Here is a 22,488-nt window from a genome sequence, read left to right as displayed (position 1 = left end):
ACAGGCAAGGAAACAAAAGCAAAAATGAACTATTGGGACTTCATCAAGATAAAAAGCTTCTACATGGCAAAGGAAACAACAAAACTAAAAGGTGGTCTACAGAATGGGAGAAAATATTTGCAAATGACATATCTGATAGAGTTAGTTTCCAAAATCTACAAAGAACTTATCAAATTCAATACCCAAAGAACAAATAATCCTATCAAGAGATGGGCAGAAGACATGAATAGGCACTTCTCCAAAAAAGACATCCAGATAGCTAACAGCTACATGAAAAGACGCTCAACATCACTCATCATCAGGGAAATACAAATCAAAACCACGATGAGATACCATCTCACACCTGTCAGAATGGCTAAAATTAACAACACAAGAAACAACATGTGTTGGCAAGAATGTAGAGAAAGGGGAACCCTCTTGCACTGTTGGTGGGAATGCAAACTGGTGTAGCCACTCGAGTACAGTATGGAGGTTCCTCAAAAAGTTAAAAATAGAACTACCCTATGACCCAGCAACTGCCCTACTAGGTATTTACCCAAAGGATACAAACATAGTGATCTGAAGGGGTACATGCACCCCAATGTTTATAGCAGCATTATCAACAATAGCCGAACTACGAAGAGAGCCCAAATGTCCATCGACAGATGAATGGATAAAGACAATGTAGTATAGGGGTGCCTGGGTGGCTCAGTTCGGTTAAGCATCTGCCTTTGGCTCAGACCCTGATCCCAGGGCTCTCAGCAGGGAGTCTGTTTCTTCCTCTCCCTCCACCCCTCCCTGCTCCTCCCCCCACTGCTGCTTGTGTGCACTCTCTCTCTCTCTCTCTGCTCTCTCTGAAATAAAATCTTAAAAAAAAAAAAAAAAAAGATGTGGTATGTGTGTACGTACACACACACACACACACACACACACACACACTGGAATATTACTCAGTCATCAAAAAGAATGAAATCTTGCCATTTGCAATGACATGGATGGAACTAGAGTGTATTACGCTAAGTGAAAGATGTCAGTCAGAGAAAAGTACCATATGATCTCACTCATATGTGGAATTTAAGAAACAAAATAGATGAACATATGGGGGGGTAGGAGAAAGGGAAACAACCATAAGAGACTCTTAACAATAGAGAACAAACTAAAGGTTGATGGAGGGAAGTGGGTGGGGGATGGGCTAGATGGGGGATGGGTATTAAAGAGGACACTTGTTGTGATGAGTACTGGGTGTTTTATATAACAGATGAATCACTGAATTCTACTCCAGAAACCAAAATTGCACTGTATGTTCATTACCTAAAATTTAAATTAAAAAAAAATTCAACATGTCTAAAACCAAACTCATGATTCTCCATACCCTTTTCCACCCACACCCAAACCCAAATCCTGTCCAGTGTTTCCTAACTGAACAACAAGACCACCCATCAAGTCTTGCAAGTCAGAAAAACGATTCATCTCTGATACTTTCGTTTTTAATTTTTTTTAAAGATTTTATTTATTTATTTGACAGAGACACAGCGAGAGAGGAAACACAAGCAGGGGGAATGGGAGAGGGAGCAGGGAGCCCGACGTGGGGCTTGATCTCAGGACCCTGGGACCATGACCTGAGCCCAAGGCTGGTGCTTAACAACCGAGCCACCAGGCGCCCCTCTGATATTTTCTTCTTACCCTTACTCCCACCACTTTTCTTCTTGGGACTTGGCACAACTGCAATTTTACAACTATTTGTGTAATTATGTAATCATGCGCCATAAAAGTGGGAACGTAGTCTATTCTTACCATTATGTTCTACCTAGCCCAAAGTCACATTGTAGATATTCATTTTTTGAATGAGTGAGCAAATAACAGATATTATTTATAGAAAATTCATTATATGCTAAGCATTAAATATTTTATAAACATTATTTTCCTTAATCTTTGTAGCAGCCCTATTAAGTAGGTATTATTATTATTATTGTTGTTGTTGTTATCATCCTCAGTTTACTGAGGAGGAAGCTAGGGCACTGAGAAGTTACATTTCCTTCCTGAGAAAGTAAACAACTTGGAAATAGTAGAAAAAGGTGGACCCAGATCATGTAAGTGACTGTATATCACTATGCTATTCTATATTTATGGTTTTCAAAGATACTCTCAAGCTACTTGGCTGAAGTTTACCTGGGTTTAATACTATCTATAACTTATAAATATATTACAAAGAAAAAGTTATCTACAATTAATGTATGCTTAGAAATATTTAGTGTATATGTGGCTATCATGAGAAAGACTAAATCTTTTTGCCTGGAATTCAAGATCTTCCATGATCCAACTTCTTCCTTCCTTTGAAGCCTTTTCCATTCTAACACCCTGATGTTCTAGTCAGGGGTCAGCAAACTACTGCCTGTAGGCCAATTCTGACTACCCATTATTTTTGCAAATAAAATTTTATTTTAGCACAGCCACACACATTTGTTTATATGTCTACACACTACAACAGCAGAGTTTAACAGCCATAGCTGTAAGAACTGTACTGTCCACAAAGCCTAAACATTTACTATTTGGCCCTATTTTATAAGAAAAGCTAGCCAACAATGGGACCAGAGTTATAGACTAGAGCCTAGTACAAAGAATATAAATAGATACCATTAATCAAGCACTGGATTCTTTCAACAAACCTTTCAAAAGAGGTCTTGTTACCCTTGTTTCGGTTAATGAAAGAAGGGAGGAAGGGAAAGAGAGAGATGTTAAAAAAGAAGGAAGTCCGTTGAGGTGCAGATAGGCAAATAAAGTGACCATGATCACAGTAAGTAAGTGGAGGAACTGGGATTTAGATCATACTTGCTGACCATGTTTTATGATTCAAAGGCCAAAAACTTCCCATGGTGCCTTCAGAGCTTGGGATTTCATGCTGCTAGTGTTTATTTATGCTGTTCTTTCTTCTGCATAAAATGCCAATTCTTTAAAACTTAAAAGAGGTTCCTGGTGAAATCTTTACACATTCTTGGAGAAAAAGCTCAACTACTACACCTCCTCTGCTGAATCTTCCTAGATTACCTGCAGCCCAAGGAATAACCCCTCCTATAGATGCCCACAACACTTCTGTCATCCACTTTAACACTTAGGACTTTATCCCCTTAGCTTAATGATAGCAAAAACCAAATCTACCTTTATATTCTATAGAAAATCTAGGACAGTGTCTTCTACATTTCACTGCTGGATTTCTTAAGTAAAATATTTAATATTTATTTCTTAATTCAACAGAGGAAAATCAGAATGTGGTCTAAGTAACAGAAATGTCGTAGTATTGAGCTTTAGTATTTTTAGCCAACTATTTTATAAAAATCAACTCTCAAAGGAACTAAAACTTCCGAAGTATTAAATACATTAAAGGTTTCTATCAGCATCAAAAAATAATGAAATTTAATGTTAAAATTCCTTATATTATATGTCATCATTTTGCTAGGAAAGAAAAACTCTTCACAATGCCTAAATTAAAAAAAAACCTAACAAGTTATTAGAAATTAAGAATAAATCAGTTATCAATAATGAAATTTTATTGCAAGAATACAGAGACCGCAGATGATATTTTCCAGCAACTAGTTACTTTTAAAGTTCATAATGATAGAGTGAGATGAATGCTCAATGTCATCACTGTAGAAATAATCTAGTTTTAATGAAAATACTATTTGTAAAAATGTACATAAAATAGTTTTAGTCTGTTTTGATAGGACTCAGATTCTCTACAGAGTATAATAAGGCTTAGTATAAAATCAGTCACACAGTAGAAATTATTTTTTAAAAACCCTAACATTTAGAATTTTTAAAAGTTAAATATATTCAAATCAGACACCTACCTGCATCACCTTCTGCTGAATCTCCTCTAACTGTGTACGCTTACTACGTTGCCTACAAACTTCCTGGTAGCGAGTATACTGTTCTCGCAGCGAATCTAGTAATTTCATAACCTGTGGCTGGGCCAGCAGTTCATCATCCATAGGAGACCATGAGACCCCTCCATCTGAGCCATTAAATCGACGCTGCTGTAATTCGGACAACAATTCATGCCCTTTACAAATGAAAGATACTTATAATTAATATCCATAAAGAAATACAATTCTTACTTCTCAATCTCAATTTTAGTCCCTTATTTTTAGAACCTATCTGCCTATATGTCTGCCTAACTATCTACTAGGTCATAATTACTGAAATGCAATTTTTTAATATATATACAAATAAACAGGAAATAGCATATTTCCTATATATGCTACACTAGTTAGTAAATATATGGCATATTTTTTTTTCCTATATCTATCTGTCATCACATTCTTGTTATTGGTGGATTCATTATTTAGGAAATTGTGCCAACCAATCCTCTTTCCCTGTAGAGCACAATTACACTCTGGGATTTCTGTCTAGTATGGTACTAACTAGTATGTTCCATTTGATGGTACTAATCAATACTAAGCAGGATGTTGTAGGATTTCAGTATTAACCCATACCCTTAATCATAGTATCTAAAACAAAAGCTGACAGTGTAACAATGTATGATTAAAGGGAGAAAGTTTTATTACTGGTAAGAAATAAAATTTAAATAGTCTCTATTTAAGGAATCTCTACAAAATATTAACTGTGAATCATGAGGGACTACACTAGTCTTAGAACTTCAATGTTATTCATATAGCAAACTCATGTAAGAAAATCCATTCATGCATGAGAAATTAAAATTGCAGAATATGCAACATCTAAAACTGGAATTTTAAAAGTGAATAAATCGCAAACTGTTTTTCCAGGATATACTATTCCAATTATTACTTAAGGACCAAAAATATATGCAGATACTTAAATTCTCTTCATCTTTATTCAGAAAAATGTCCTAAAGTTAAATGGCTTTCAATATTTAGAAACAGAATTTTTATCATGATTTGAAGGTAATTCCAATTTCTAAAAAATACCCAAAATCGTTCTAAACTTCTCCATTTGTTTACTCTCTTTTTATCCCTATTCTAAGAGTCAACAGCATCTAAAAAAAGAACTTAGTGGCATATAAAGTTAATTTCAAAATACAATTAAAAAGCTTCTTAATTCAAGGGCTTCAGTAGCTTTCAAAATGTTAAATATAACCATGGAATTAAATTTTAAACCTACAGCAAGCCATATTTTTACTGATAGTCCACTGTACCTGCTCAACATGTAGGAATTCATAGATTACAATTATTTCTTTGTTCTCTTAAGGAAGTAAGATCAATATCATTCAAAACGGTACAATGGAATCAATACAATGAAGATATTCAGAATTCTTCGAATTGAAACAAATACAAGTATTTCAAGGGAGAAATAATTTAACAGTTTATCATTATTAATACTTCCCAAAAATACTGTAAAGTATATTAACACACTGTTAGGTTAAACCAAAGACCAATTTTAAAATTCCCCTTGAGTTTCTACCACATAATACATGTTTAATCAATTTTTATTTCATGAACCAATCAATATATGATTGGTTTATTGGATTATTATCAGCGATAAACACTTTTTTTTATCTTACCTGTCTGAAGAACTGTTTCAGGATCAACTGATGGAAGAAAGTTTAAATCCACAGACCTGGCAAACACAACAAGAATAATTTTTTTTTTTTAAAGATTTTATTTATTTATTTGAGAGAGAGAATGAGAGAGAGCATGAGAGGGAAGAGGGTCAGAGGGAGAAGCAGACTCCCCACTGAGCAGGGAGCCCGATGCAGGACTTGATCCCGGGACTCCAGGATCATGACCTGAGCCGAAGGCAGTCGCTTAACCAACTGAGCCACCCAGGCGCCCTCAACAAGAATAATTTTTAAAAACTGTATTTTTATCTATACAAAGAAAATCCTTTATGTATGTGCATCAAAACAGGAGCATATGGTGTGGAAATCTGAAGCACACTATTCTACCAGGCTAATGCCCTTAAGCATTAAGAAACCAATTAGAGATAATTAAACACTAGTAGCCAAAAAAAAAAAAAAATCTATGTGAAAATCACATAGTTTATTATTATAGTATTATTTCAACTATATCGAAGGAATCCATTTTAGTATTTTCCCACTGCATATTTATTCCAAAATGAAATGTGTAACTATATAATAACGCAGAAATGTTAACATTAAAAATGCATGGAGCCATCCTCCAATTAAGCGTTACTTATCTACAGCAACCTTGAGAGCTACAAATAGTCTCTGATATTCATGTGCATGTGCATCCCTAAGCAGTTGTACTCTCCTCCCTGAATTAATTGTGTTTCATTTGCAGTTGGACCATGCTCTGTATTTTTTTAAACACATATGGGAAGTAGAAGATGAAGGAAAGACAGAGCACATGGCAAATCAAAGCCTAGGACCTTGCTGCTGTAATTGACCGGTCCTGCTCTAAATCTTTCACTTTTGTCGATTCATCTGGGCCCTCGCCTCTTATGTAGCCTGGATGCTTCTGGAGTAATGACATTAAAAAGGTGATGAAAATTTCAAGTGGAGGGACTTTATTATCTGGGATTTAAAAGAGACTAAGGAATAACACTTGAGTTCCTTGGGGAGGAACTGGCAAATACAAGATTTTATTTGATACTTCATGTAGTCATGCAAACCAGCATTTCCCAAAGTGTTTCCCAAAACACTGAACAAGATATTATTAGATGGAGAAAAAGGGGTCCCGTCAGCATGTAAGTACAGGAAACATGTTTCTTTACTGCAATGCTTTCTCAGACCTGTAATCTGTAACAGTCATTCTCAGAGAGGGAAACATGGTAAACACCATTAAGCTGTGACCATGAACTAATTTTCTACAGGGACCCTCTGAGGATGTCTTTCCTGAGGAAAATGACTTTAAGAAGCATCAAACTTACTCTGCTGGGCTACTCAGAAAGCAAGAGGTTTGGCTAATTTTTGTCAACCAACTTGTGTGACGTTTTCAATTCTTAAACTATAGCATAGAGTGTATGAGTTATCTATACACACATTTACGTGCATGTCAAAATTTTACATTTTATATTTTTATATGGTATCTACAGGACAGTAATGTTCCTAAGTGCTTCCTGTGACTGTAACTTGATTTTCATTCAAACCATTTGTTTTCACATTTTCACTTTGCTTTAATCAAGATTTGGTGTTAAACCTGACCTTTTCATATCCCTCTTACCTTATTATAAACTGGTATGTGACTATATTTGTATTCAAGGAATAACAAGATGCATTTTATCAAGGTCCCATTATGTTTTTAAGGTCCAATTCAAAAGACATAGGCAAGGATGAGTGTTGATCCTTTCAAATTTCCTAATGAAAAATTACTGTTCTAGTAACCACTTTGTTGAGAGACCAGAAAGGATTAATTTGCTTCCTAAGGAGCTTTTAACCTGGGGAGAGGGATTTGGCTTACCAACAAAAAACCGAAAACTGTTAAGCTTGTAAAGTTCAATGGAATCTGTTAAAATGATAAATCTAGATAGTTACATTTAGATAATACAACTGAACAATCACTTCATCCAGTGTCATAAACACTAAATTCTCCAAGTTGAACTCATAGATATCACATATTTTATAAGGACCTAGGAGTTCTAGAAGTTAGGCATCTAAGAGATATTTAAATAAGGTTATAATAATTTTATTTCAAGCTGCAACCTTTTCCATAGTCTTCACAAGCAAAGTAGAACTCTAAAAAGAAAATGGTTTCATTTTGGAAACGTGTTCTTGCAAATGAATTTTTAAGGTAAATGCATTTTATTCATCAAAAAGTCTTTTGTAGAGAAACTTTGATTCAAATCAAGAAATTTTACATGTAAAGCAAATTCTCATGAATTAATAAATAAATTTAATTCAACTTTTGTATGTCAATTTTGACTGGAGAATTGCTTACACCTTACTTCTTTTAGCTTGCATTAATAGAGGTATTCTTCATCAGGTTAATCATAGCTTTGCAAAGGTATAACTCCAAGACACCAGCCACCTACCTTTCTTTCTCTTGCTGATTGCCTTTATCACTTCCATTGTTAATCAAAGCAAGTTCATCTAGTAATGATGTAGATTCTTTTGTAAACTTCTCAAAAACCTACAATATGAGATTTTGTTAACATATTAAGAATAATCTTAAAAGTTAATGTTTACATAAGGATTTTCAGTTAAGCAGAATACAATTAGCCAGGCAGAATTCCCTTTTCCTCTCTTGATGTCACTTACTACAATTCAACCACCAGTGCACAACAACTTAAAGGACAGAAGACAAAACCCCCCTTCCAGAACAATGAATAGTTTCAATGGATAAGAAATTTTTAAAATTTAAATAGAATAAGAAATTATTTTTATTCCTCAGACAAGTTTATTTTTATTCCTGTGTTTTATGAAGAAACATCTGCACTAGTAACAGTTTAAACTACATGAACATGATTTAGACCAGTATTAATCTTCTAATTCCCGTTACAGAACATTTCTTTATGTTTTTCTATCACTAATCCACACTGGTTGCATATACTAAAGAGTTTTATATATAAGCATGTAGCATAAAAATAAACAAGTTACAACTTTAACATGGCTTCTTAAAATATTTCTAAAAAGGGATTTGGGCAAGTCTGTTTATAATAAAGGGGACACTCATTTGTCTGATATAACTGTCCAAATATGATGAAAATCGGTTATCCATTCTGAAATACCCAAGTTTATTATTCTTCAATAAAGTTAAGCTTATACAGTTGACTCTTGAACATGTTTTTGGGAAGTCAAAAGTTATATACAGATTTTCAACTCTGGGGATGGATAGTGCCCCCAACTCCCATGTCATTCAAAGAATAACTGTAATCTAAGCGGAGTTAATAGAAGTTGTTCTTTTAGTCCCCAGTAGTTCGATTAAACAATGCCATAGCATGCAGAGGAGTTGACTTCAGTCTGGCCAGAGATACATTTTCAGAAATGAAAACCTTAACCTGTCAAACTGCTCTTCAACTCAAACTGATGTTTAAATATCCTCTCTGAAAATGGTACATCAACTAGATTATGCTACTCTGTCATTCAACTAAAATATTCACAATTTTGACTAGAAATACTGCTACAAATGACAAGAGCAAAAGCAAGCACTTACGAGTCTGACTGCAGAGTATTTGCCTTCAAGCATTATGCTATCATGTGGTATGCACTATATTTTATTTTTGTAACAAAGAACAATCTACATGTTAGTTAATTAAAATGATAAAGTTACCAAAATATGTCTTATTTGTATGTAATAACATTTTTATCTCACTGTAATATACCAACCAGTCTCTTATTTAACCAGTCCATGTGATCATAGGTGAGACTCCCACCAAAATCTTCTGTTAACTGGCATGGTTCTATATAACGAGTCAATTTATTGGCAGACACTAAAATAACCTATAAAAGTAAAAAGAAAAGAATCATTTAGTAAGCCAATGTTAATGGTCATGAAAGCAATAAGGAGGTAAAATCAGGTTAAAATATGCAATACTGTTTCCAAAATGATGGTATATTATCATGTATTTAATTAATACAAGATTTAATACATTAATGGAAGCATTTAAAATCAATTCAAAAATTGTGGATATCTGCTAATAAGCTATTATAAACCATATATAATACCACATTTTAAAAAATGAGACACAGCTGAGATGAAATATTTTCAAAATTTTATCAATATTAATAACTTCTTGATAATAAAAATCAGTTACTTTGATACAATGTATTCAGCAAAAAAATTAGCCTTAAAATTAGCTAATTATAATAAGATGATAAGCACAAATAATAATAAATCTGGCAATCAAAAAAGTATACACTTTAAAGTTTCTATAAAATTTGATTATGTATTAACAAAACATGTCCTGTAATAGTGGAGTAAAACTCAGGATAACATATACTAATATTTAATTTGAAAATCAGAACTAAAAAGCAGGGAGGTCAGAGAATTCATAAACTTGAAATTCACATATTAAGGTGATAATCTTTTAACACTGAACTTTAAAATACTTTAAGTACAAATTATAGAATGACCTAACAGATCACTGTGCACTAAATAAAATTTCAATGAGGATATACAGGAATATAAAAGAAAATATATGTGTGAGAGAAAGATATTCAAATGGTAATGTTAATGCAAAAATGATACATGGACATTTTAATTCCCCCCCACCCAAAATGTGCTAGTAAAACAACATGTTTAATGTGTCCGGCTGGAAAGAGCACCATTCACATCCTAACAATAACAAAAGCCAGATAATCTATAAAATTTTAACTTCTGTGGAACTTTCTCTGAGAGCCAAGGTCACAGAAAAATCACCTACTCTGAAAACAAAGAAAAGACAGCACCATAGAGAGAATGCTGGAAGGGAAGCCTACAAAGTGGCATGTGCAAAGTTTTGGGGGATGATGGAATTCTTTGGTATCATGACTATGAGGAAGGATTTATATCTATATATGTTGGTCAAATCTCATAACTGCATGTACAATACTGCTCAATAAATCTCACTTTTTAAAAAATTTAAGAAAAAAGACAACAACAAAAACAACATAAAGACTTGTGGGCAAACTACTAGAGAAAGAAAGAAGGAAAATTCAGAAACATTCCCATATGCAAAACTGGGTACATCCATACCATATATGAAGTTATAATATAAACACTAAATGAGGGGAAATTACCAAAACTGCAAACTGCTTTGCTAAAGGGGGAAGGATAAATCATCTTAGTAAGATACCAAAAACGTGGTATCAAAAGTTCATAAAACTATCAGTGAAAAATGGATCCATCATAATAATTAAACTTTATAACAAACTGCTATTGATAATAATACATTAAGTCCAAACTAAAAGCCTTAAACATTTATATTAGAAAAGAAAGGGTAATGATGAATAATGAAATAAGTGACCTACTTAAGAAGTTGGGGTCAGGGAATAGTGGGAGAACAACAGAATAAATCCAAAGAAAATAGAAGGAAGAAGGTGAAAAAATAAGAAATAAAGCCAGAAGTTTTCCCCAAAAAAACTAAAATAAAATGGACAAATTTCTGAGACGATAAAGAAAAGCACAAATAAATAACAATAAGAGTGAAAAGAACACAGCTACATTGACAGCAGTGGTTTAAAAGATAATACGGACACAGAAAAATCTTGTGTCAATAACTATGCAAATTTAGAAGAAATGGGCAAATTCCTATAAGAAATCATTTATCAAAATTGGCATAAGAAAAAACAAAACACTTATACCAATGAAGTAATCACTAGACTCCATTTTCAGTAATCATACCCTTAGTGATAATTTAGTATTGTTATTCTGAGATCATTTGATGAGGAAGAAAGCAAATGATTAATATAAGACATTCTAATTCTGCCATTCCTGAGATCCTTGAGAAATGGAATTCTTGAGAAGGAAGATGTAGCAGGGGAAAAGTTACCCTTATGCTCTTCAATTTGAGTTGGAAGTATCCATTTAAACTCATGATGTATTTCATCTTAAATAAAAATACACACACTATTCTCATACACAAATCTAGTTCTCACCATTGACAAGTTTAGAAAGGATGACCAGTTCTGTAGAAATGCACACCTCTAGCATCCAGACTGTTACCTCCAAATACCATTTCCCTCTAAAGGGAATCAGGGCTCTTTGGAGAAATGGCCAATTCCAGATCTTGGGGCTAGAAACATTCATGATGAGCTTAGACCATCTTCTCACCCAGGTATCAACAGAGGTATCAAAGACTACTTGGGTTGTGCCAAAAAGCTTGAAAAGGCTTCCAATGGCCAAAGATGGAAAAATTTGCCTATCAATAAAAATAATAAATGCCGTATTTTGAAACATTAAGTATGTTGAATTCAATGAGCTCATACTGATACAAAAGAAATGATCATCACTGGACTATCCTGGAGAATAAATTTACTTTATTGAAAGCTAGCAAATGCAGGGAAATAGGCATTTATCTCACCTTTCATATACAAAGTGTACCACTGGGTAAACAAACAATGAAGGTAAGTTTCTCATTATTGATGTGTTCCGGCTAGTGAATGAAAAAAGAATAGAACTAGAACATTATCATTTTAAATCTTTACTAAATCCAGTCACTAAACATAAAGAGCCACCAGCATCACAAAAAAGATAACCATTATGAGTTTCATGATCAAGGAACACATTACCACTAATGAATGACCTTGGAAAAGAAAATTAAACATGAATCTAATCAATTGTCTAAATCCAACTAACAATTTATAGAAATACAGATTCAAAAAGGCAGCAGAATATGTTAAACTACACCACACAGATGCTTGCTGCAATGAAAAACTGTAAGACAAACAACAACCTGGTCTCTTCAAGAAAAAAAATACATAAGAAAGGAGAAAGAAAAATTAATATTAAAAAGCTTTATTTAATGAATTAAGTATAGAATCCCACAACCAATAATAAGAGAATTACATATCCTTTTTAAGCATGCATTAAATATTTAAAAACTTGACTATGTATCAGGCCATAAAGAAAGCCTTTGTATATTTCAAAGGCACTAACTGAAAATATTCTATCACCACAATGAATTTAAGTTAGAAGTAAATAATTAATCAAATCAAATCAAATTAATAAGATTTTAAGACCCTATCTACTTGGAAAAGGATCTCAACCAATCACAATATGTCAATACTATTTGGATCCTGATTCAAATCAATCAATCAATGTATATGCATAATTTATATATAAATTTATAAATAAGTTTTAAAATATATTATTTATATATTTTATATATGGCTCAATCCTTTTATGATATTTATTAAATAATTATAAATTTGAAACCAACTAGCTCTTTGATATTAAAAGGAATTGTTTCTTTTAAGGGAAACAATACCATAATAATGGTATTGGGTTATACTTTTTTAAAAGAATCTTTATGTTGGGCGCCTGGGTGGCTCAGTTGGTTGGGCGACTGCCTTCGGCTCAGGTCATGATCCTGGAGTCCCTGGATCGAGTCCCGCATCGGGCTCCCTGCTCGGCAGGGAGTCTGCTTCTCCCTCTGACCCTCCCCCATCTCATGTGCTCTCTCTCATTCTCTTTCTCTCTCTAATAAATAAAATCTTAAAAAAAAAAAAGAATCTTTATGTTTTAGAGACACATAGTAAAATATTTACAAATAAATTCAAATGTCTTCAATTTCCTTCACTATAATAATATCCCCAGTCTTCTTTGAGGTAAATGGATAAGGGTAAGAATGGGGCAGGATGGACCATGGTTTGATAGATGCTGGAATTGGGTATAGGAATGCTTGGAGTTAACTGTAATATTTTGTTTACTTTTTTATGTGTTCATAATTATAATAAAAATACTAAAAACCTAACATATATATATATATAAAAACTCTTTTAAATGAATCTTTTCAGAAAGAATATGCCCAGCCAGTTTACAAGTGAGTTTTAAAAATCAAAGAACAGATCATTTCAATCTTTTTTTAAGCGATATATATATATATATATATATATATTTTTTAAAGATTTTATTTATTTAACTGACAGAGAGAGCACAAGCAGGGGCAGCACCAGAGGGAGAGGGAGAAGCAGACTTCCCGCTGAGCAGGGAGCCCAATGTGGGGCTTGATCCCAGGATCCTGGGATCATGACCTGAGCCGAAGGTGGACGCTTAACCAACTGAGCCACTCACGTGCCCCCAGATCATTTCAATCTTAAATAAATGCTTCCAGAGAAGAGAAATGCAGAGAACACTCCCAACTCATATTATGAGACTAACACTGATACCCAAGGACAATCTGAGAAAAGAAAAGACCATAAGACTTGCAAATATCAAGTATTAGCCAGTATCAAGCAAGGCTGTGGAGCAGTGAAAATATTAGACACTACAAGTGGATATATAAATTAGAATGCTTTTTTGGAAAGCAGTTTGGCATTATCTTAAAAATCTGAACTGGATAAGCTGCAAACAGAGAAAATCTCATACATGTTTTATCAGGAGACATGTACAAGAATGTTTGTAGCATATCATTCATAATGACAAAAGAATGGAAACAACCCAAATGTCCATCAACAAGAGAATAAGTGGATTGTTTTTATTCACACAGAAGAATAACTTTCAGCAATGAGAATGAATCAACTACATCTACTGCAAGAATATGCATGAACCTACCTACGAGAGAGAAAAAGCAGGTCAGTGAACATTAAAATCATACCATTTTTAAAAAGCTCAAAAACAAATGAAACTAATGCAGTATTTAGTAATAAATTATATCTTTAAATGGCAACTCTAGAGATATAAATATAAAAAATAAAAGATAAACACTCCCTATTTTCTTCTGAAGATTTTCTCTTTCACATTTAAGTTTTTAATACGCACACACACACACACAATGAGAAAATAAACAAAGGATGGATAAATACAAATAAATGCCTTTATTTCAAGGTATGGCTATTTCGGTTCTTAGGTTGGGTCATGGGTATCCAAGTGTTTGTTTTAGTATTGTTTTGTATATACACACATTTTTAAGAATATGTACCAAATACTATATTTAAAAACTGAAAACAGAATCAAGAAAGAATCAAGAGAAGGGAACAAGTAACAGCAGGGGCAGGATGAGATCTCAAGCACCAACTCAAGAAAGTAACTTCTCTAAGGCAGCACTCAGGGAGGTTACAGGGAGAACAAAGGAAAATCTAGAGATGGTAGTAACAGAAAAGCTGAGGGGGGTTATATGCCTTTTTTTCCCATGTAAAAAGTAAAAGAAAAGATACAGAACATCAAATTACATTTTTGGTTAGTTTAGTAACAGCAAACTATATTATGCCTAAATGGCAATTAATGTAATCTCTCTTGTATGAGTTTAGCATATCTCAATTTCACTGTTTTACTATTTAGGTAACAATAAGAGCTAATTAAAATAAACATCTAAACATTTTTTAAAATAAAATAAACATCTTAGAAAAAAAGAACAGAAAAATATTATTCTTTTATTGAAAAACTTGTCACAGACAGCTTAATCCTCTTGTTCCAATGTAGCTTATTTGGACTAGTTCTCAGAGACAGGCATGACGTTAAACTGTCACTGTAAGTGGAGTCAGGCCACAGGAACGATCTCATCTGCCAGCAAGTCCTTCTGGGATCTAGGCAGGCACGTCCACACAGTCAGCTCCTAGGGAGAGCCTTTTCCTTTCTCCAAAGTGCCTAGCAATCTATTAACTAGATATACACCAACAATGAAACAGAAACATGTATTTCCTCTATGAGGAAATAAACTACTTTGCTAAATTGAGCACCAATTCACATCTGAAAAGATATTCCCAGAACACTCTGTCCTGAAAAGACAACTGAATAGAAAACATAATGAATGTAAAATATAATGAATGATGTCTCTGCTCTTCTACTGTGCCTTATTTGGCACAATAGTCTACTTAAGCACTGAAAAATATCTCTTGAAAAATCTATCATGTCCCTTATATTATAATTTAACTTTTAATGATGTGTTATTCATTTGTTCAACATTCATTATTTAATAGGAGTTAAATTTATTTATTAGAAGTATTATTAGTAGAAGCCATGTGTTCTAGTGCTGAGAATAGAAGGATAAATAAGAGATGTTTCTACAAAGGAAATGAGCTTTTTATTTCTGCAGTATTCCAGAGAGAGTTGTGCAATGCTTTCACAAAAAGAAGTAGATTAAAGTTTTCTGGTTTATTTCTACAGCCTTTGTTAAAAATACTCTAAATCTAAATGTTGTCATCCCTTTGATGTAACAGCACAGAGGGACAAAGGTTTTACTACAATATGCCAAATGATTTCCAAATTCCTGTCTTAGGTTAAACACCATTATAATTGAAAGGATACTAAGCTAGGAGCCAATTACTCCAGGTTTGTGCCCTAGCTCTGCCACAAATTCACTGACCTTGTAAGAAGTAACCTAAACGAAATCACTCCAGGCTTATTTCCCCAAACTATCAAAGAAGGCATCTGCATTAAACTATCTATGATGTCTCTTTAAGCTCTTAAGAGGATTCTAATGAGTTGTCATCCTATACATTTAATTTGGGCCATTCTCTCTAATATTATGACTTAATCTTGCCCAATGAAGAGCATTTGTCACTTTTTACACACACTGGTCTCACAAAAAAAAAAAAAAAGTTAAAATAAATATTATAAACAAGAATGTAGAAATATATATTTTACAGTACCTAAATACATTAAAGTCACTGGTAACAGATTTCAAGTTTAATAAGTCAAAGGGAAAATTTTCAATTTTTCAGTTATATGTAGCAAAAGTTTACTTGTATCCGAATATTTCTTTTAAAACCTTTATTCCTAAAATTAACTTAAATGCAAATAGACAGATTTACTCTTTAATGACATAAAATTTACTTATGCAAAACAGACAATAAACAAGGGAATATCATAATTATAGACACCTGCATAAAACTCACTTTATCATTAGAAAATATTTTGTACAATCTATATTATAAAAGTCACTAATGGCTGTTAAAAGTGAAAATAGATCTGCCATGTAGATATATAGGACTGTATCAACACCAAAGGTATCTCAATGCTAAATACCAGTTTGAACAATCAGCAGACTGAAAATCACAACCACTTAAAATTAACAACCTAAGGAACTATCTACTGTGATGAAATATCTGTTTCCACTGAAATAATTTCATCTTTACTTAAGAGGATGAGGGCTAGGAGAAGTGCAGAGGAAGCTGGCAAAACACCAATAACTGATTTCATTTTGTTAGATAATGTTCAAATAGAATGAAGGAAGAAAAATTAAGAAGAGTTTGCAGCAGTAGGCAAGAATCTTTTTGTATGAAATGCCAAATATCTAAGTATCACCATTTTGAAGTGAGTCAGGAGTGGCATCCATAAAAGGAAAGAAAAGCCCTCCTCCCAATGCATGCATAGCTTAAGTACACTCTGTTTGCAAAGGTGAATTAAGTATCCACTTGCCTTTGGAAAATGACACTATTTGCCAGAACGCAGTGTATAAATTACAACTGTCTCTAAGATGACAAACCAAGTTTCAATGAACAAACAACTCAACTCCACTCCAGTGCCGGCAAGCATCACAGAGAAATGTGATTTCACAAAAAGAGGAAAATCAAATGCACAAGTAAAAGTAAGAAACTGTGTTTTTCTGGGGGTGGAAGGGCGGGGTGTAGGCCTGAAGTAAAATTGGAGTGCTGAGAAAGGAAACTGTAGAGGAGATTTCTGGAAGTTGGAAAAGCACAGAAACAGATTAGAAAGTAAATAACCTACATTAAAAAAAAAGAGAGAGAAAACTGACACATATCAAAGTCAATGTGGTGAAACAAATTTGGAATCCCACACTAAGTGATTTTCTCTAAACTATTCATTACAGCTTCTCAAGTTACAAGATACAGGTAAGATTTCTAATATGTCCTTTCTATTAAGTTTTGAAAGAGACCACTAAAACAGCCAACCTTTTTAAAAGTTTAAATATGAAGCAATGCAAAATCAGGGTCATTTTATCTTATAGAAAATGTTTTATTTCCTGGCAACAAAGAGCAGAAAAAGAAGAAGAAAAAAAAGATAATCAAATTAAAAAAAAAAAAAAGTCCAGTCCTCCCCAAAAGTAATCATCACCAAAATTAAAAGCAAAATTAGAAAATAAAGGTCTTATGTCTAATCCCTTTCACCCTATGATTCTTAATATGAAAACATGCAAATAATGCCATAACTGCTAAATATTCTAAGGAAATATTTTCCAAAACCACAAAGTTGTGAAAATCTTAAGTGACTATTCAATGAGTAAGAAATAACACTGTAAACTAGAGCAAAAACATTCAAAATTACAAAGAACCAAATGTGCATTATTGTATTAGAATATTAATTTAAGGGGCGCCAGCGTGGTTCAGTCATTAAGCATCTGCCTTCGGCTCAGGTCATAATCCCAGGGTCCTGGAATGGAGCCCCGCATATGGCTCCCTGCTTGGTGGGAAGCCTGCTTCTCCCTCTCCCACTCCCCCCTGCTTGTGCTCCCTCTCTCGCTGGGTCTCTCTGTGTCAAATAAATAAATAAAATCCTAAAAAAAAAAAATCAAACAATCCCTTACCTCGGGAAAAGATGGTACCACAAACTCAAGATTTCATTTCTCAAAAAAAATATTTAAAACAATACATATTCCTAAAGTACTGAGCATTTCTTAAGACTGGCCCACTGGTAATATTTCCCCAAAAGTTACGAAAATCTCATGAACACTGTCCATAGCATTCTATTTCATCCTTTTTCCCAGACTATAATACAGAAGTAGTACATAATGAGCTTGTTTTAAGAAAGGACTTACTAAATTATTAATACTTAAAAATACTGAAGTGAACTTCATTAAACCATTTTAAATAACATATTATATACCAAAGTAAAAAAGACCAATTTTGACTTTTGGCATCTAACAAATGGCATTCATGATCTTTCCTTTTAAAATAGTTACGATGGGCGCCTGGGTGGTTCAGTTGGTTAAGCGACTGCCTTCGGCTCAGGTCATGATCCTGGAGTCCTGGGATCGAGTCCCGCATCGGGCTCCCTGCTCGGCAGGGAGTCTGCTTCTCCCTCTGACCCTCCCCCTCTCATGCTCTCTCTATCTCATTCTCTCTCTCAAATAAATAAATAAAATCTTTAAAAAAAAAAAAAATCTTAAAAAAAAAAAAAATAAATAAATTAAATTAAATTAAATAGTTACGACAGGGACACCTGGATGGCTTAGACATTTAAGCATCTGACCCTTGGTTTCAGCTCAGGTCGTGGTCTCAGGGTCATGAGAACAAGACCCACGTCAGGCTCTGTGCTTGGCACACAGTCTGCTTGAGATTCTTTCACCCTTTTCCCCCTGCTCTCTCTCTCAAATAAATAAATCTTTAAAGCAGTTATGTAAGACAAAGAGTTGAGTCATTTATAAAATTATCTACTTTCATGTTCAATTTTAAGACTACATATAAATTAAGATGAAAAGTGGTATTATATCTTCAGGGGCACCTGGGTGGCTCAGTCAGTTAAGCATCTGCCTTTGGCTCAGGTCATGATCCCAGGGTTCTGGGATCGAGCCCCACGTCGGGCTCCCTGCTTAGCGGGGAGTCTGTTTCTCCCTCTGTCCCTCCCCACTGCTCATTCTCTTCCTCTCAAATAAATTAATAAAATCTTTAAAAAAAAAAAAGAAAGAAAGAAAGAAAGAAAATGATATTAGATCTTCAAAAACAGAGGGGATAATTATTTTCATAACCTAATTTTTGAAATTTCAACTTTTATACTTTAAAAAAATCGGCTGGTTTGGGGCGCCTAGGTGGTTTCAGTAGGTTAAAGCATCCAAATCTTGGTTTTGGCTCAGGTCATGATCTCAGGGTTGTGAGATCGAGCCCCACATTGGGACTCCGCACTGGGCATGAAACCTGCTTAAGATTCTCTCCCCCTCTTCCTCTGCCCCTCTGTGTCCCTCTTTAAAAAAAAAAAAAAAAAAATCAGCTAGTTTATTTTTGTAATTTTTACATTTCTTTTTAAGCAACTATAAATGAGAAAAGGTTTGCAAGTCTGGCCTGGTAGACTCTTTGAAAGTATAGAAAATCTTCTATTGTTCATAAATGAAAGTTCAAATATCATTTAATCACACTATATACTACGTTTTTTACCATAATTTTTAGAGTACGAAAGACATCATCATATGCTAAATAATAATTTTGATGAAATGAGATTCATGTGTTAGAAAATCTATCTAAATCTTAGGAATGGGCAGAAGATATTGTTCCTGCATGCAATGCTGGGCCTGTACCTTTGACTTACTTCCCAGAGACTAACCAGGGACAGAGGTCAACTTATAGATTTTGCTCAGAAAAAAATGCAAATAATTTACTGAAACTGATCAATTTCTGTCTAGTGAAATAAAACAACCTCAAACTTTAGAATTTTTGGATCTGAAGGACATTAACCAGTTCTGTATCTAACTTGGCAATCTTATCTGTCTATAAAAATCCTAAATTCCTCAAAAGCTCTTTGAATGGCACCTCACAAATTACTAATAACCTCATTAGATAATGAGCTGCATATGTTTGTGTTTATTTTATATTTACATGAGAGTCATGTTTTTACCTTTATAAAAAGTACACTATAACATATGCTTTATCTATTCAAGATTGTGGTAGAGATCATATTCTGATTCTTACCTAATTTAATTGCTAAATAATTCTGAAGTATTTTTGACTATCCATTTCCATGAATATTCTAATATGTATCGGTACCATTAAATTCTTGAAGAAAAGATTAATCAATTACATTCAAAGTAGCTATCATTTTAAGGAGGAACCTAAACTCCAGATCTACCTCCAAGGAAATCTGAAACCTAGAAAACAAGCACAAAGGGAGCCAGAATAAAACAGTGGAACTATAAAAAGTTAAATAAAAAAGATCACTACCTACATAAAGTTTTTCAAACCTTTGCCAAGTCCTTTCAAAGGAAGTAAAAACCATAAAATTTTTTAACAGTAAATACAACTTTTTTTCTATTTTATATATGTTAAGATAAATTAAATGACTAAACCACAATATTTTATTAACTAGCACATACTATTGCTCAGCAAGTTTGAAGAGAAAGATACTTGCCTTTTAACCAAAACATTTGTGAAGGTTTTTAGTCTGGAATCTAACTTTTAGAAAGATTTAAAACTTGTTTCTCCTTTATGGTCACTATTCCATCTGTAACTAGAACGCTTATCCTTTCCTAATACAACATTCCCAAAGAACCTAACACGGAACCTCTCACTCTGCAGGCACTCAGATGTTTCATATTTCATCTTACTTAATGCTAAGAATGTGGGTGCAATATGTGAATTAAAAACGCCTATGTATGTCTTTGAGTGCTTACTACAAATTCATGTGTGTATATGTGTTTATATACATATTATTTCAATGTGTACGTCTGCTTGTTATTTGTCAGCTGGGGAATATTTTTTTCACTAAGGGAAAACAGCTTCCTGCAAAAACTGGGAAGAGTCATAATACATGGAGCCAGAGGCACTGACAGAAGAGCATGAAGGAAGTCTTTGGTCTTGGAGCCTAACATTTGTTAGGCCTCAAAAAACAAAAACAAAAAATAAAAAATAAAAACCAGAATCAAACGCAGTATTAAGAAGAGATAAGAAAACAACTTAGAATGGTGGCTGATTATCATTGCCAGTAAATAACACTTTTACTCTCATGAATGACCATAAAGAATAAGGTAGAGATCCTTTTGATTATTAGTCTCCCAATTTGAGGATAAGATTAATGCCAGTACTACTTCAATTTTATCTTGTCATTTGATAGACTATAGATACTATCATCTAAGCAACAAAAGCTTTCAAAGCCACTAGGTATAATGCTGCTGAAGGACAAAAGTACATGAATCTCTGAACTGCTAAAAGGGAAACTGGACAGGTAGATACCTATTTCTGTGATAAGACAATACATAAGGAAATATTTAGGTAAGCAACGAGAGAAGAATATTCAATAGCTAATGAAAAACATTAGAGAAGTGAACAGGAAGAAAGTCATCTAGAAGAAAAAATTCAGGAAAGATGATGAGCAAGGAAATGTGAAATCATGTGGGAAGAACAAGGTGTCATTAAAACTATTATGTGTTTATTTGATGAATGTTGTCGACATCTGGTAATAAATCTTTCTTATGGATAATTCTATGAAGTAAAACATACTCTTGCTTATAGGAACACCAGTATTTATAACAAAGTTATACTTTAAAAATATTTAGAATATATGGGTGCCTGGGTGGCTCAGCTGGTTAAGTGTCTGCCTTCAGCTCAGGTCATCATCCCAGGACTCTGGGATAGAGCCCTGTGTTGGGCTTCCTGCTCAGTCTGCTTCTCCCTCTCCCTTTGCCTCCCCCCCAACTCGTGCTCTCTCTCACCTCTCTGTCAAATAAAAAAATTTAAAATAAAAAATAAAAATATTCAGAATATATACCAAAACACAAGCTTAATTACAACAGCTCAAATGATCCAAATAACACCAAGGAAAATAATTTTTAATTAAACAAACATCTACATTGAATTTAATTATATATAGCTCTAAGTATCAAAAATGGCTGTGAACTGCACCTTAAAGTTGAATATGTTTGTCAGTATATTAGCCAGCATTTAAAATTACTTACTCTCATCTCATTAGGATATTAGGCTTTTTAATAAGTGCCTAGCGCTTATTTACTTGGGAAAATACTCTAGCTGAATCTCTTCAATGTCTAAAAGAAAACAATATGGTGATAAAAGAAACTTTCACAGTTGAGTTTTAAAATCAATCTATGACATTAGATCTAAGCGGACAGGAAATCTGTCTTCTATTTTACCCTCTAAGATGCAAGGTGTTTAGTCACTATGTATTCATATAGCATGAAACCCAACAAGGCAAAGCATTTCTAAGCAGATGCCTACGCTTAAAGCAGGATGTGATGTGCTCTTTGTAAAAGGGATCTTTTCTCCTACTGAGTGTTCGCAGCTTTAGTTTCTACACCACTGACCTCTGCTCACTTTGC

The 22,488-nt window shown here is 33.6% G+C and overlaps 1 protein-coding gene across 7 annotated transcripts in view; it reads right to left on the bottom strand.

The window, feature by feature from the left end:
- Positions 1-22,488, bottom strand: part of SESTD1 (SEC14 and spectrin domain containing 1) — a 141,134-nt gene that overhangs the window by 45,045 nt on the left and 73,601 nt on the right. For all 7 annotated transcript variants that reach the window (XM_081814064.1, XM_081814066.1, XM_081814063.1 and 4 more), the window contains 4 exons: positions 9,239-9,352; positions 7,945-8,042; positions 5,516-5,571; positions 3,825-4,036 (listed from right to left, as the gene is read on the bottom strand). In XM_081814064.1, the coding sequence (XP_081670190.1) occupies positions 3,825-4,036; positions 5,516-5,571; positions 7,945-8,042; positions 9,239-9,352 (480 nt within the window). The remainder of the gene's footprint in view (positions 1-3,824; positions 4,037-5,515; positions 5,572-7,944; positions 8,043-9,238; positions 9,353-22,488) is intronic.

This window comes from Leptonychotes weddellii, chromosome 3 (assembly GCF_054177405.1).
Source record: "Leptonychotes weddellii isolate Sample4059 chromosome 3, ASM5417740v2, whole genome shotgun sequence".
Lineage (NCBI taxonomy): Eukaryota > Metazoa > Chordata > Mammalia > Carnivora > Phocidae > Leptonychotes > Leptonychotes weddellii.
Note: the sequence above shows the minus strand (reverse complement) of the source record. Positions and strands in the feature narration are given on the sequence as shown.